This window comes from Rissa tridactyla, chromosome 8 (assembly GCF_028500815.1).
Source record: "Rissa tridactyla isolate bRisTri1 chromosome 8, bRisTri1.patW.cur.20221130, whole genome shotgun sequence".
Taxonomy (NCBI): Eukaryota; Metazoa; Chordata; class Aves; order Charadriiformes; family Laridae; genus Rissa; species Rissa tridactyla.
The window spans coordinates 17,687,995-17,703,450 of record NC_071473.1 but is presented as its reverse complement, the minus strand read 5'-3'; the positions used below and the strand labels follow the sequence as shown (position 1 = coordinate 17,703,450).

The 15,456-nt window shown below is 63.8% G+C and overlaps 3 protein-coding genes across 3 annotated transcripts; 2 read left to right on the top strand and 1 right to left on the bottom strand.

Moving 5' to 3' along the window:
• On the top strand, positions 1–7,724 carry WDR24 (WD repeat domain 24). Its single transcript, XM_054211053.1, has 10 exons — positions 1–123; positions 965–1,936; positions 2,255–2,432; positions 3,281–3,956; positions 4,279–4,394; positions 5,432–5,553; positions 5,875–5,979; positions 6,078–6,415; positions 7,022–7,206; positions 7,379–7,724. Exons 2-10 carry the CDS (start codon positions 1,456–1,458, stop codon positions 7,545–7,547), a joined length of 2,370 nt encoding a protein of 789 aa, XP_054067028.1. The 5' UTR covers positions 1–123; positions 965–1,455; the 3' UTR covers positions 7,548–7,724.
• A 230-nt stretch (positions 7,725–7,954) lies between these two features.
• On the top strand, positions 7,955–10,061 carry JMJD8 (jumonji domain containing 8). The gene is made up of 9 exons (XM_054211104.1): positions 7,955–8,113; positions 8,248–8,331; positions 8,545–8,593; positions 8,716–8,812; positions 8,920–8,988; positions 9,080–9,199; positions 9,294–9,361; positions 9,515–9,649; positions 9,765–10,061. Exons 1-9 carry the CDS (start codon positions 8,025–8,027, stop codon positions 9,843–9,845), a joined length of 792 nt encoding a protein of 263 aa, XP_054067079.1. The 5' UTR covers positions 7,955–8,024; the 3' UTR covers positions 9,846–10,061.
• A 144-nt stretch (positions 10,062–10,205) lies between these two features.
• Positions 10,206–14,430, bottom strand: STUB1 (STIP1 homology and U-box containing protein 1). The gene is made up of 7 exons (XM_054211097.1): positions 14,230–14,430; positions 13,105–13,303; positions 12,822–12,987; positions 12,549–12,639; positions 11,930–11,986; positions 11,626–11,742; positions 10,206–11,237 (listed from the first exon to the last, which is right to left on the bottom strand). Exons 1-7 carry the CDS (start codon positions 14,413–14,415, stop codon positions 11,112–11,114), a joined length of 942 nt encoding a protein of 313 aa, XP_054067072.1. The 5' UTR covers positions 14,416–14,430; the 3' UTR covers positions 10,206–11,111.
• Between the last annotated feature and the right edge of the window lie 1,026 nt (positions 14,431–15,456).

Here is a 15,456-nt window from a genome sequence, read left to right as displayed (position 1 = left end):
CGCGGCGTAAGGGGGCGTGGCGCGGCGTAAGGGGGCGGAGGTTGGCGGCCGATTCCGTGGTGGCGGCGACGGCCGGCGGGGCCTGCTGGGCCCGAGCTGCCGGCGGGGTTGCAGTGGCACTGGGTACGGCACCGGCACCACCACCGCGGAAGGGGGGCGGCCTGACCGGCAGCGACAGGGAGGGCTGAGGGGCGGGAATGGGCCCTGAGGGGGCTGTGGGGTGGGAGGGGGTCCTGAGGGTGCCCTGGGGAGCTGAGGGGCTCTGAGGAGGCCCTGAGGGGCGGGAGGGGTCTCTGAGGGGGCTATGGCTTGGGAGTGGGCTCTGAGAGGGGCCCTTGGGAGGCCTTGGGGGGCAGGAGGAGGCCTTGAGGGGGCTATGGGGTGGGAGCGGGCTCTGACGGGGCCTTGAGGTGCAGGAGGGGCCCCCGAGGGGGCTATGGGATGGGAGGGGGATCTCAGGAGGCTATGAGAAGCTGAGAGGGCCCTGAGGGAGCTTTGCGTATGGGGTGGGAGGGGGCTCTGGGGAGCTGAGGGCATCCTGAAGGGTGGGAGGGGGCCTTGAGGGGGCTGTGGGGTGGGAGGGGGCTCTGAGGGGGGCCCTGGGAGGCACTGAGGGGCAGCAGGGACCCCTTAGGGGGCCCTGTGGGGCTGAGGGGCTCTGAGGGAGCGCTGGGGGGTCTGTGGGTTAGGAGTGGGCCCTGAGGAGTGGGGGGAATGTGGGGTGTGAGTGGGGCTGGGGCTCCTGGTGAGGGAAAGGTGTAGGAGTAGGAGGGCCTGGCTCAGGGGGAGCTGGCCTATGGGTGCCCTCAGAGACCCTGCAGCCCCCAGGTAGCCATGCTGGCCCCAGGGTGGCTGGAAGCCCCTGGCATGGGACAGGGATGGGCTGCAATGCCTGGCGTGGGGAGCTGCTGTCCCCCCCCATCACTAAAGAAGCAGAGTGAACCCCTGCCTGTGGTGTTTGCAGGGCTTGGGACACAGGGAGTGCCCCGCAGAGAGGACTGTGGCCTCGTTTCACCCAATCTCTTGCTGGAGACGCTGCTTGCCTCAGTACACGTCGCTGTAGTCCACCTCCCCTAGCATCACCATCGCTGTCATCAGTGGAGCATCTCAGAGGGTTGAACTGAGGAGAGAACAAGAAACCCAGAAAAGATTTTCAAGAACTCCCTGAGAGGGATTTACAGACGGCAGCAGGAGGAGGAGCCTGGCGTGGGGCTGTATCTCTGACCGCAGGTAGCAACCAGGCTGTAGCCTCTCACACCCGCAGCCTGTTGATGTGGCCACAAAAAGCTGCAGTTGAAGCCACCTGGGCCTGCCAGGAGCTGCAGGAGCCGAGCCTGTCCCTTCCCAGCTCTGGCTGAGGTGGAGCAGGGCGGCCGTGCGAGCGTGAATGCAGCCTGCGGGGACGCGAGCCTCCGAGCCTGCTCCTGGAGAGGGGAGTGCGCCCCGAGGACGGCCATGGAGAAAATGGCCAGGGTCACCACAGCCCTGGGGGGTAACGCCCTCACGGGACGGACCATGTTCTGCCACCTGGATGCCCCCGCCAATGCCATCAGCGTGTGCCGTGATGCCGCCCAGGTGGTGGTGGCTGGCCGCAACATCTTCAAGATCTACTCCATCGAGGAGGACCAGTTTGTGGAGAAGCTGAACCTCCGCGTTGGCCGCAAACCCTCCTTGAACTTCAGCTGCGCAGATGTGGTGTGGCACCAGATGGATGAGAACCTGCTGGCCACCGCCGCCACCAACGGCGTGGTCGTCACCTGGAACCTGGGCAAGCCGTCCCGCAACAAGCAGGACCAGCTCTTCACCGAGCACAAGCGCACCGTCAACAAGGTCTGCTTCCACCCCACCGAGGTCTACATGCTCCTCAGTGGCTCCCAGGATGGCTACATGAAATGCTTTGACCTGCGCAAGAAGGACTCTGTCAGCACCTTCTCTGGTAGGAATGTGGGCTGTTTCTTGTCCCCCTGTCCCAGTGAGAGGCAGAGGTTGGGGGCTTTGCCCTTTCCTTGTGCCCAGGAGGAGGGTTTCATCAAGGCAAGATTTCTGGAGCAGGCAGGGAGGGAGCTGAGAGGTGTTTTGGTGCTTTTTTTTGCCACTCGGCAGCAGGCTGGCTCAGCATGGGAGGTGGAAGGTGGCCACATCGCTCTCCGTTTCCCCATCTTGCTGGCCTGATGGCCCCCATAGCTCTTCCAGTGGGGTTTTTATCTTTGTTGGAGTTCTCTCCTACCAAATCTCAACTTCTGTCCCCACTCAGGCCAGTCGGAGAGCGTGCGTGATGTCCAGTTCAGCATCAGGGACTACTTCACCTTCGCTGCCACCTTTGAGAATGGGAATGTGCAGCTGTGGGACATCCGTCGGCCGGACCGCTACGAGAGGATGTTCACGGCCCACAACGGGCCTGTCTTCTGCTGTGACTGGCACCCGGAGGACAGGTGTGTGTGGTGCCGGACCCTGTCAGCTGCCTGGCCTTGGTAGAGACAAGGGAGGCCCTAAAAATGGGGTTGGGACCTTCTGGGGGATGAGAGCAGGGTCTGTGATACCCTGGCCCCTTGTGTCAGGGGCTGGGCTGTTGCTGGAAGATGGGAGCAATTATTGCTTTGAGGATTTGGGGGTGAGTTGGGGTGTTTTGGTTTTGTTTTTTGACCAGTTGAGGGTTTCTGAGGCACTGGATTGCTAATGGGGGGGGGTACAGCAAGCTGCTGTCTTGCCCACTGTGTCAGGGCGGCCTCTCGCTCCAGTGTTCTTCTCGGGGAGGGTGCAGCGTGGCTGCTCTGGGACATGGCTGCTTGTGTTTGATCACGTTTTCCTCCTGCCTTTCCCTGGGGGCAGCTGGGGTGCGTCTGTAAACAGTTGTTGTGCTGTGTGGGTCCCTGTGCCGACACTCCTTCCTCGCTCCCTGCCAGGCAGCGCTCTGACTCCTCATGAGAGGCACTGAAATATGTTTAAACCAGCATTTTTCCTCTCTCTCCCCAGCAAGCGGAAAGCGGAGGTGGGGCAACTGGTCTGGCTGGGAGCCCTTCGGATGAGTGTGGCTGTAAAGACGCTGGGCCTTAAACAAGAGTGGGAAGGAGGGGTGTTGCCTGACCCGGTTACTGGAGAGTGGAGGTGTTAGGGTAGTGTGTGGGAGGACGTGATTACAGCCCGGCTGCTTCCCCTTGACATGGATGTGGTCACATCCATGTTGTGAGTGTTTCTGTGCCAGGGTGGGAAAGGAGAGGCGAACGGGCATGGATCCTGGCCCAAACTGGTGTCTCACCGTCTTCCTCCATCCTTCTCCCAGGGGCTGGCTGGCAACAGGTGGCCGGGATAAGATGGTGAAGGTGTGGGACATGAACACCACGCGGGCGAAGGAGATCTACTGCGTGCAGACCATCGCCTCAGTGGCCCGGGTGAAGTGGCGCCCGGAGTGCAAGCACCACATCGCCACCTGCTCCATGATGGTGGACCACAACATCTACGTCTGGGACGTTCGGCGTCCCTTCATCCCTTCCGCCATGTTCGAGGAGCACAAGGACGTCACCACAGGCATCGTGTGGCGTCACCTCCATGACCCTTATTTCCTCCTGTCGGGTTCCAAAGACAGTACCCTGTACCAGCACATTTTCAAGGATGCCAGCCAGCCCATCGACCGGGCCAACCCCGAGGGACTGTGCTACAGCCTCTACGGAGACCTGGCCTTCGCTGCCAAAGAGAGCCTCATCTCCTCTGACTCCAACCGCAAGCCCTACATCGGGGACCGGCGTCACCCCATCTTCTTCAAGCGCAAGCTGGACCCCACAGAGCAGTTTGAGTACATCTCCTCCTCCAGCGCCCTCAGCGTCTTCGAGACGGACGTGGAGAGCGGCAGCATGGACTGGTTCGTGCACACCGCCAAGCAGTACGCACTGGCTGGCAGGCCCCTGGCCGAGCTCTGCGACCACAACGCCAAGGTAGCCAAGGGCTTGGACCGCAACCAGGTGAGACCTAGGCTGGAGATTCTCGGTACAGGTGCTGAGGTTGAAAGGTGCTGTCAGGACGAGGCCCGTCAGCCTAGCTGGATGGCAGCTTTCCATCCAGCTGTCCCCCTAAGGTGTACCTTGTCCTGGCACCAAACCCATATCACTGTTGCCTAAAACAAGTACAGATCATTGCCCAGAAACTTGACCCCCCTGAGAGCCTGCACAGCTCTCTGGATTCTAGATGGTCTCTAGATGATGGGAGACTGTGGTCAGGCACGTGGCTGCACGGGGCCTGGTTTTTTAGCCTGAGGAGGTCTGACCGTGGCTGTCTCTCGCGTAGGTAGCTCAAACGTGGACGATGCTGCGGATTATCTATTCCAGCCTGGGCACCGTGTCCTCCACCAACCTCAACCACAGCATGGGGAAAGGCAGCACCACCCTCCCACTCATGAACAGGTAAGGGATGCCGGAGCCGCAGCCAGTGACGCGATGGCTGGGGTGGCTCCGTGAGCGGGAGTGCGGAGACAGCTCTTCTGCTGGGCTTGGAGCAGGGATGGCTCTCCACGCTGGGGTGCTGGTTGGCATCGTTTAAACGCAGCCATTTTCCATGTGGGTGCGAGAAGCGAGCGGCCGGCCTGGCCTTGAGCTGCGCAGGCTTGTACGCTGCTCCCTTCCCTCTTCAAAACGAAGTTTGAAGCTGTGGCAGGGTTGGTACCGTCTTTGTGGTTATTTAATTAGCAACTGTGACAGAGGGCTGGGGATGGAGAACCCCTGTCTTGCTGCTGGTGTGGAGAAGTCTTCTGCCTTTGAAAAGGAAAGGACAACGAAGCTCTGCGAGCAGCTTGCCGCAGAGACAGCCCCATCGTGAGCTGATGAAGCAGGAAAACTTGTTTTTCCTCTTTTCAATGACATATAAAAGTGAGGGCTAAGGACTCCAAATTAGCTGTCAGACCTCGCAGGGCCAGGTTCCCAGGGCGAGCGGCAAAGACTCGACTAACATCAAACAAAACGCTCTCCTTGACCGAGCTCCGCATCCAGGCGGGTCACTGTCTGACGCAGACTGAAACCGCAGGCAGCAAGCTGAAGAGCTGGGCTCTGCTTCAACCCCCTTCCCTTCCTCCTCTGTCTCGATGAAGCCTGAGAGCGGTGGTGCATAACAAACAGCAGAGCACCTTGTGGCAGGGCAGCTCCTGTTTGCCTGCCTCTGAGGTGAAGGTAGGTATTAAGGGATGGAGTCAACAGCCTCGCGCTCAGCTCTGAAATCCTTTAGGGGAGACCTTTGCGGTGTGTGTGCAGAGACGCCAGGCTTGGAGAAAGGACTGTGTTAACAATCGCAACGTGTCTTTTTTAAGTTACAATGTGGGGACAGCTGACTTTCTTGGGGAAATGGCCACGGCTTGTGTTTCACCGTTCCAATTGCAACTGGAGACCGTTTGCTGGCTAGAACGGAAGCTGTAAACTTCTGTGACTATTAAACTTGGCTTCTTTCCCAGCTTTAACCTGAAGGACATCCCCTCTGGGCTGGGCAGCGAGTCGAGACTGGACCGCAGCAAAGGAGAAAGCCGCACGGAAAACATCCTCATGGATTCCTCCTCCACCCTGATCAACAACGAGGGTAACGTTTTTGGGGCCAGCAGAGTCCCAGTCCTGTGCCTCTCCCCTCCTCACCTGTAGATGGCCCTGATATGGGATAAACTGGTAAATTTATCCTGTAAATTGGGGTGCAGCCCCCCTGGTGAAGCACGCTGAGCCTCACGGTGTTGCAAAAGGACACTTTGCCCCCATGACCCCCACAGTGGTGGCTGTGGGTGCCAGGAATGTGACTGCAGTGGGGAGCTGAGCCACTTGGACACAGCCTGGCATGCGGGGGCAGGGGATGGGGGATGCGGATGCAACTGAGGGGGATGAGCTGATTTCTCTCTCCCTGCGCACACAGACAACGAGGAGACAGAGGGCAGCGACGTCCCTGCGGACTATCTGCTGGGAGACGTGGAAGCAGATGAAGATGATCTGTACATGATGGATCACGAGAACCCGCACGGTGAGTGCACGGTCGGTGCTGGGAGGTGTTGGCTGTCCCAGACGTGCAGCTGGATTTTCTCCTGGCCTTCCCGACTCGTTCCTGATCTCTCCCCACAGCTGAGGAGCAGGAATACAGCCTTCCCCAAGAAGCCTTCCCCCTGCGCCACGAAATCGTGGACAACCCATCGGCCTTGGACCACCTGCAAGAAAAGGCTGACTCCCCTCATGTCAGCGGCAACGAGGCCGAGACGGTGTCACTGACACCTGTGGAGTCCTTCTCCCTCATCTCCATCTCCCACTCGCTCTATGAGAACCGCCTGCCCTCCGACTTCTTCAATCCCATTGTGCGGGACACGCTCCTCTTCTACGCCGAGCAGGGAGACGTGCAGACAGCTGTGTCTGTCCTCATCGTGCTGGGAGACCGCATCCGCAAGGAGATCGACGAGCAGACCCAGGTAGACCCTGGGAAGCCCCTTCCTGGCTGCGTAGGAACTGAACCCTCCCTTTGGGGCTGGGCTCAACCCCATGAGATCACAGAATCACAGAATTGTAGGGGTTGGAAGGAACCTTTGGAGATCATCCAGTCCAACCCCCTGCCAAAGCAGGGTCACCCCGAGCAGGTTGGACAGGAACCAATCCAGGTGGGTTGGAATATCTCCAGAGGAGACTAGAAGATGCAGGAGGACACCTTGGTGGGACCCAGAGGTGGTGTGTCCCAACATGATGAGATCCCACCTGGGCTCTGGGTGCTTCTCCGCTCCTCCAGCCCCTGCCAGGCTCGCTCTAACCCGGGGCAGGGGGGTAGGGCAGCTCCAGGACCCCCAGTACCCAGCTGGCTGCCCTACCACCAGTCCCAGCAGGGAACCGAGGTGGTGTCTGCAGTGCCATGGTGGGGAAGTGGCCCTGGCCTGTTGATCTGGGGAAGGACACCTCTTCCCCAGCCCCGCAGAGCAATTCCCCTTGCTGCAGGGATATCTCGCCTTTGGGATGCAGGGCTAGGATCCCAGAGGGGATTTTGGGGGGTGGTGCATGGAGGCTCAGCTGTCTGTGCCCGTCCCCAGGAGCACTGGTACACGTCCTACATCGACCTGCTGCAGCGCTTCCAGCTCTGGAACATCTCCAACGAGGTGATCAAGCTGAGCACGTGCCGCGCCATCAACTGCCTCAACCAGGCTTCCACCACCCTCCACGTCAACTGCAGCAACTGCAAGCGGCCCATGAGCAACCGGGGCTGGATCTGCGACCGGTGAGGGCAGTGCTGCGGGCAGGGAGGTGGGGGTGGGGACCGCGTTCTGGTCACCAAGGGGAGCCCCAGAGGGGCTGCAGGGGCAGGGCGGGGGGGGGTTGGTGGCCCCCCTTATCCCCCCTCGTTGCCCCCTCCAAGGGCTCTCGTACTCACCCCCTTCTCTCCCGCGCAGGTGTCGGCAGTGTGCCAGCATGTGTGCCGTCTGTCACCACGTCGTGAAGGGGCTCTTCGTCTGGTGCCAGGGCTGTAGCCACGGTGGCCACCTCCAGCACATCATGAAGTGGCTGGAGACCAGCTCCCACTGCCCCGCCGGCTGCGGCCACCTCTGCGAGTACACCTGAGCCCCGGGACGGCAGCCAGGTGGGGGCGGGCAGGGCGAGCAGGGCCTCCTGCCTGCCTGCCCTCCCCACACCTCCCTCCCTGTATTTATTTTTGTGTAAATAGGGGGCTTCTGCGTGTCCCCCCAGTCCCCTGCCCAGCCCTTTTGTACTGGATTAAAACAAAACGGAGCAGCTAAACTGAGCCCTGCCTCTTGTCGTTGCTTTACCTGCTTAACCTGCCTCCTCGGACCCCTGGGGGGGGCCCGCTCCTGGCCCCCTCCGTGCCCAGCGGTCCGTACCCCACGGCGACCCGGCAGGCTGTGGGCCCCACCACCCAGCGGCCGCTCTAAGGCGTAGCCCCTTTAAGCGTGGCCCCCGCCGCCATCCGTAGCGCTGCGCTCAGCCAATGGCAGCGCGCTACGTTCTCGCGTGCCGCGGTGGCTGACGGGAAGCATAGTCTGCCGGCGGCTCCGGTGCCGGCGCCGGTCCCGCTCCTCCATGGCGGCCGCGCGGCGGCTGCTCTCCCTGCTGCTGCCGCTGACCTGGGCCCGGCCCGCTGCCTGCGCCGACCCGCCGGGCGGCGGATGGTAAGGACGGGGACGGGGGAGCCGGTGCCGGTCCCCGGTGCCGGTCCCCGGTGCCGGTCCCCGGTGCCGGTCCCCGGTGCCGGTCCCCGGTGCCGGTCCCCGGTGCCGGTGTCGAGCGGAGCCTCCTGTTGCAGGCTGGCGGGCTCGGTGCCGGAGGAGGAGCGGTGCACCGTGGAGCGGGCCGACGCTTCCCTCACCTACTCCCTCTTCCTGCAGCGGTACGGGCGGCCGCTGCCCCGGGGCGGGACGGGCAGGCACCGGAACCGGGGGTAGGGGCAGGGAGGGTCACGGACAGTCCCCGGTACCCTGGGGGATTAGCGGGGCAGGCCCCGGGAGGTGGGGGGGACGGTTGGGGCCGGTCCCGGTGCCCCGGGGGTGGGTTGGGGCCGGTCCTGGTGTGGGATCCCGGTGCAGTGCTCCATCCCCTCCAGGTTCGCCTTCTCCCGCCCGGTCATCCTCCGGGGATTCACGGACAACTCGGTGAGTGCCGGGATGGGGACGGGGACCGGGACCGGGGCCGGCGGGGGGGGCGCACACCGGGGTCCCGGAAGCAGCGGCGCCTGCATCCCGGTCTCGCTCCCCTGTGTTCCCCCCTCCCCCAGGCCTTCCGTGCCCTCTGCACCCGGGAGAAGCTGCTGGCGGCCTTCGGGGCCCTCCCGGTGCGGCTCAGCACGGCCAACACCTACTCCTACCGCAAAGGTGAGGCTGTGGGGGGGGGCGGGCTTTCTACCACCCCCCCCGGGGGGTACCAGGAGGGCTTGCCCCGGAGTACCAGCACGGTCCCCCGAGCTCTCCCCTGCCTGCAGTGGACGTGCCCTTCCAGGAGTACGTGGAGCAGCTGCTGAAGCCGCAGGATCCAGCCCGGCTGGGCAGCGGTGGGTACAACCGACCCCCCCTCCCCACGGCCGGTACCCCCCTGTCTCCTTGCCGGTGTCACCGTCCTCATCTTCCTCCCCCTCTCCCCAGACACTCTCTACTTTTTTGGGGACAACAACTTCACCGAGTGGGGTTCCCTCTTCCAGCAGTACGTGCCCCCCCCGTTCCGCATTCCGGGCACCAGCCCTGCCTACAGCTTTGGGATCGCAGGTGGGTGCCGGCGGTGAGCTCGGTGTCGGGGGAGGTTTTGGGGGGGGGCATCTCCTCAATGTTTCCCTCCACCCTGCCCCAACTCCCACCACAGGCTCCGGCTCTGGTGTTCCCTTCCACTGGCACGGCCCCGGTTACTCCGAGGTGATCTTTGGCAGGAAGGTGAGAATGGAGCCTTTGGCGGGGGGGGGGACACGGGCTGACAAAAAAGATCCCAACAGGCATCCCCCAAACATGGGGGAGCCCCCCTGGGGCTGAGCCCAAGGGGAAATGGGGGTGTGTTGTGTCGTCCCCCCCCCCCCCGGTGTTTTCCAGCGCTGGTTTCTGTACCCACCGGATAAAACGCCCCATTTCCACCCCAACGAGACGACGCTGGCCTGGCTCCACCGCACGTACCCCGCGCTGCCGCCGGCTCAGCGCCCGCTGGAGTGCACCCTCCGCCCCGGCGAGGTGAGGCCGGCCTGGCCCGCGTCACCCCGGTTCTCCACTCCCCTCGGGAGGGCGCAGGGGACACCAAGTCCCCTGGAGCCCCCAGGCCACCCCCCTCCCTGCGCTCTCCCGACAGGTCCTGTACTTTCCCGACCGCTGGTGGCACGCCACGCTCAACCTGGACACCAGCGTCTTCATCTCCACCTTCCTGGGGTAGAGCCGGGAAGGACGAGGACGTGTCACCATTGTCCCGGCCGAGGTGGCAGCTCTGGCTCCTGTCGCCGCCGGGGAAGGGCAGCGCCAGATTTGCCCATTCAACTTACTGGTGTCGGGACCAAGTGCCTGAAGAAGTTCTGGGTTTTTTTTGGTTTTTTTTTTTTTTTTTACCGGTCTTTCTTTTCCCTCCCCTTTGGATTAAAATCGTTCTGCCATAGTTCCTGGTGCATTCCTCTATCCCCGCCACCACCGGCACACAGGCAAACATGCTCCTCGTGGAATAGCACCTATTCCCAAGCCAGGACATGGCCTGCCCTGTGCGGAGATCGCCGCCGTGAAATACTCCAGCTCTTTTTCCGCATTTATTGCTGAAATTTTTTTTTATTATTTTTATATATATTTTTTTTTATTTTTTTTTTTTAAATCAACATTGGCAAACTTCCAGAGGGCGCTCAAAAGCCAGGCAGGCTGGTGGCCGACCAAAACGCTGGAGTAGCGGTCGGCTGTGGAGCCGTCGGTTGTTTTTTTTCTTTTTTAAAGGGAATTCATTAAAAGGAAGAAGAACTTTAACCGGGGCGGTTGTTTGCAGGGAACCACGGTCCCAGTGGGCGAGGGGACGCGCAAGCCAGCCCCTTCCAGCCCCCGGGGGCAGCAGTTTCCAAAGAAAAGCCGGAGGGTGGATCGGCATCTGCAGTGGGAACGTCGGTCTCCCACTCTGGCGAGTGGCTATTTACAGGAGCGAGGAGGACCCGACCCCAGCCAGGCAGGAGGTGGAAGGACAAGGACACAACTATGTACATGGGGAGGGGACTGGGCCAAACCAGCGCCAGGCACTCATCCGGGCGAGCTCACCTCCCCGGAGCAGGATGGGATCTTTGGGGATTATCAGCCGCTGTAGCCGAGGGGGGACCCCGCTCTCTGGGCGATGAAGACGTTGGGGTGACCTTTCAGGCCCCTGCGAGGAGCCAGCCTTCTCCAAAGGGCCGGGCAGGTCTTCCTCCCAGTGCCGTGGTCTGTGAGGAGCTGGTGGAGAGGGGAGCCCGGGGTGGCTTCGTGCCCGCCCGGGCCGCTGCGGTTCCTCGGGAAGGGGAGATGGTGACGCGCCCTCGCCCAGCGCTGCCGCCGAGCACCCGGAGCGGAGGTGGAACAGCCAGAGAGCGAGTAAGGCATGGCGCCAGCCCAGCAAGAGCCATCCGTGGCCAGTGGAGCTGGGGATGGGGGGGGGTGGGGGTGGCCTGGGCGGGCCCAGCATTGTCCCCTTGGCCCTTCAGTAATCCTCCACCCAGCCGTTCTCCGAGATGAACGCGTCTATCACCTCCTTCATGGCGAGGTTGGGGATGAGCTGGTCCTGGGTCAGGGGACTCCGCGTCACCGGATCGAAATGACCCACGCGCTGCAAGGGAGGAGACAGCCCCGAACCGGTTACTCCACGCGCCCGGCCTCGGCCCCGGGGCACAGGCAGGTAGCCACAAGGCCAGCGCCGCGTCGGCACAGCAGCCAGGCATCCATGTGTCTGCCGGGGTGGGAAAAGAGCGGTGCGGAGGGACAGTGTCCCCCCCGAAGGTGCCAGCCAGCAGGATGAGAGCGGGTCAAGGCACAAGCTCCCCCCGCTGCCACCAGCCGCCTCCACGTCAGGCAGCGCCTGCAGGGAGCTGCCCGGGCAGGTTCCTGGGACCAAACCCAAGGAGGCTTTTTGGGCAGGCAGCTGCCTTCACGGCCAGGCGGGAGGACTCTGGGCAAGGTCCTGGGAAGCCCCCCGCTGTCCCCAAGCCTGCTGGTACCTGGAGATGTTCCTCGATGTCCTTCCTGTCGTAGGTGATGCCGCTGGGCGTGATGCAGGGCTCCCTCATCAGCTCGAAACTGATCTTCCCGCACAGGTAGTCAGGAATGTCCCGCTTCTGGCTCGAGAGAAGCAGAGCTGGGTCAAGAGGGGCTGGGAGAGCCCAGCAGCAGGAAAATAAGGCTGGGAGGTGGCACTGGCTCAGAGTGGGGAGCGGGGAAGACGGAAGAGCATGGATTAAACCGGGTTTATGGGGAGAAGCTCGGGATGAGGAGAGATGGGAGTGCACAGTAGGTCACACTCACCTTCCTCTTCTCATCCACTTGAGAGAAGAGCTCGTCCATGTCCGCCAGGTACTTGTCCTGAAAGAGGAGGACTTGAGGAGGAGGGGACCCAGGTGGACGGGGGCTACAGGTCCCCAGGGAGACAGCCCCGAAGCCTCCTGCCCCACGGGTGCTGCGGCAGGCAGAGATGAGGTGGCAGGTCCTCGGTGGCCCCTCAGCCTTCACGGCCCCCGGCCGGCTCCAGGCTGAACCGCGTGGCAGGAGTGATCCAGCTTAAAAATAACCTTCCTTTGTGGGGCTATTTTTATCCCGGGATTAGTCCCCAGCACCCAGACCCACATGCAGCCGAGATGCCCTCAGAGACCAACAGGTACAGAGCAGCTGGGGGAGCGCAAACAGCGTCACGACTGCCGGGCCGGGACAAGAGGGTGACAGAGCAGCAGTTGTCACGAGGGGACACAAAAGCCCTGCAACAGCAGCTCCAGCCACAAAACGAAGGCTGAGAAGCCGTGCTCTGCCACGGGGGGCTCCTGGCTTTTGCCTGCACAGCCGCAGCGGTACATGGGGGTGCGTATGGGATGTGGAAGCCCCGGCTCATGTCCCAGCCTCCGTAAGCCCTCCCGGCCCCCCCCCGGCTCACGTGTTTTGCCTCGATGCTGGCCAGCTGAACTCGGCTCCGGCTCTCGTCCGTGTTTTCTTCCTGCTGAGTCTTTCGGCACTCAGCCAGCTCCCTGGGACAGAGCGGGAAGATCGGATGGAGGGACGCTAATGCTCCCTTCCCTGCTGCCGCCGCCCCGGCTGTGGGGCTCTGCCTGCACCTCCAGGAAGGCAGAGGCACCGTGCAGAGCTGTGACAGCTTTGGTGGCACTAAAAAAAAGTCTTTATGGGCGCCACTGCCACCACCCCACGTTACCTCTCCTTCTCTGCCATGATCAGCTTGGTCAGGTAGGAGTGCAGCTCGTTCTCCTGGTTGATGCGCTTCTCCTCGATGCTGTTCCAGCGTTTCTTCTTGGCGATGCGCAGTGCGCTGGGGATATCGTCCCCAAAATTCAGCCGCTGCTCCTTGGCAAGGTTGTAGGCTGGGGAAGAGAAAGGGCAGCTCAGAGCACCTCCTTCCTTCTCCCTGGTCCCTGATTCCCTTCCCGGTGGACGGGCAGGGTGGGTGGGGGACCGCTGTCACCCGTGCCCCCGCTCACCTCTCTGCAGGTTGGCGATGGCCTCGTCGTAATTCTCCATCTCCATCTGGCACTGGCCCAGGAAGAAATGAGCCTTCACTGACTGGCCATCCAGCTCCAGGGCGCGCTTGCAGTCCGCCAGCGCCTTGTCGTGCTGCTGCATCTTCAGGTAGCAGAGGGCTCGGTTGGTGTAGTAGACGGCCACCAAGGGGTTGCGGTTCTGCAAGGCGAGACCTTGGTGAACGGCAACCGCCCGGCTCCCCCGCCGCGGGGATGAGGCGCGGTGACAAGGGGGGTGACAACAACAAGGTGAGCCAGCTGCGCAATGCTGTCACCCTAGTGGGGAGCCAGGAGTGCCGGCTTGGGCTTGCAGCCTGTGGGGGAGTCGCTGGGACAGACTGGGGACAAGCCAGTCTCCATGGGGCCAGCCCCCCCAGCACCATGCCCTGCCTGGAGGGAGGGCTGGAGCCCTCCACCCCAGCGTGGGTCTGCCCTACCAAGGTCCTGGGGGGGTGGTGGGGGGACAGACACAGGCTGGGGACACTCTAGGGGGATGAATACAGCACAAGAGGGGGGGCAGCTCGGGGCCTGGTGCTGTGACAGGGCTGGCTGGGGGGGGTGTCCAAACCCAGGGAGGAGGCCAGGGCCCAGGTCCAGGCCAGGCCAAGGGGGGTTGGGTCCAGGCGGGAGGGGGTTCCAGGCCCAGGGAGGAGATCTAGGCCTGGGGGCGGTGGGTCTAGGCCAGGGGGTCCTGTCCTGGGGGGGGTCCAGATCAGACCTGGGGGTGGTGGCTCGAGGCCCGGGGATGTCCAAACCAGGGCAGACCCAGAGCTGGGTGCAGGCCCGGGGGGAGTCGGTGTCCAGGCCAGGGGATCCCGTCCCGGGGGTGTCAGGGCCAGGCGCAGGGGGAGGCTGGGCCCAGGGAGAGGGATCCATGCCCGGGGGGGAAAACGGTCCCGGGGGGAAGATCCAGACCTGGCCCAGGGAGGGGGGGGGGGTCCCATCCCGGGGGGAGGATCCAGGCCAGGCCCGTGGGGTCCCGTCCCGGGGGGAGGATCCAGGCCAGGCCCTGCGGGTCCCGTCCTGGGGGGGATCCCGTCCCGGACGTCGGTCCCAGCCCGCGATGGGGGTGCCGTCAGGACTCACGATGGCGCGGCCGTAGCAGGCGGCGGCCTCGGGGTACTTGCGGCCGCCGAAGAGCCGGTTTCCCTGCTCCTTGTGCTCCTGCGCGCTGTGGCTCTTCTCGGGGCTGCCGCCCCCCGCTCCCCCCGCGCCCGCTCCCGCCGCCCCGGCCCCCGCCGCGCCTCCCTCCCGCTCCTCCTTCCCCTTCATGGCGCCGCCCGGCCCGGCCCGGCCCGGCCCGTTGGGGCCGGCGGCTCCGCTGGCTCCGGCCGCGCACTGCGACAGCCACCACCGCCGCCGCCGCTTCCGGGCCGGGCCGACACGGGGGGCGGGGCCAGGCGCGGGGCGGGGCCAATGGGCGGGGGCTGAGGAGAGGAGGGGCGGGGCCTAGGGAGCGGGGGCGGGGACAATGGGCGGGGGCTAAGAGAGGGGGCGTGGCTATGTGAGGAAGGGCGTGGCCAAGGTTGCGGTTTGTAGTAATGAATGGGGGGGGCTGGATGGGGGTTGTGCGGGGGGGGTGGGACTGAACAGAGGGTTGTGGGGTGCGGGGTGGGGGGGGCTGGATGAGGTTTTGGGACTGAATAGGGGGTTGGGGGGGTGTACGGGGGTGTGTGTGGGGTTTGATGGGGTCGGGCTGGGGGGGGGGCTAGATGGGTGGTGTGCAGACTGACTTGAGGTTGTGGGGTGCGGGGGGGGGGACTGAATGGAGGGTTCTGGGGGCTGGATGGGGTTTGGGGTCCGGGGGGTGTGGGATTTGATGGGGAGGGAGGTGCAGAGGGGTGCGGGGGGGGGGGCTGGATTGGGGGGAGGCTGGATGGGGGGTAGGGGTACGGGGGCGGGGGGGGGGATTGGGCTTGATGGTGGGGGTGGGGGTACAGGGGATGTGGCGTCTAATGGGGGCTAAGAGAAGCTGCATGGGGGGGAACTGAATAGAGAGTTGGGGGGTGCAGGGTGGGGGGGGGCTGGAAGGAGGGGTGGGGGGTACAGAGGGATGGGGGTGAATGGGGGGGGTGAAGGAGAGTGAGCGGGTGTTGGGGGGGGTCTGTATAGGGGGTGTGGGGTGGATGGGGAGGGATTGGGGGTGAAGGGTGGGGGTGCAGAGGATGGGGTCGGGGGGGGCTGGGTAGGGCCAGAGGAAGGTGCACTGGAGCTTGTGGGGCTGGGGGCGGCGGGGGCGGCGGGGGTGGGGGGGGTGGGCTGGGGGCTTCAGTTCCCAGCCTTTGCTGCGGACACCCACAGCCCCGCACCACC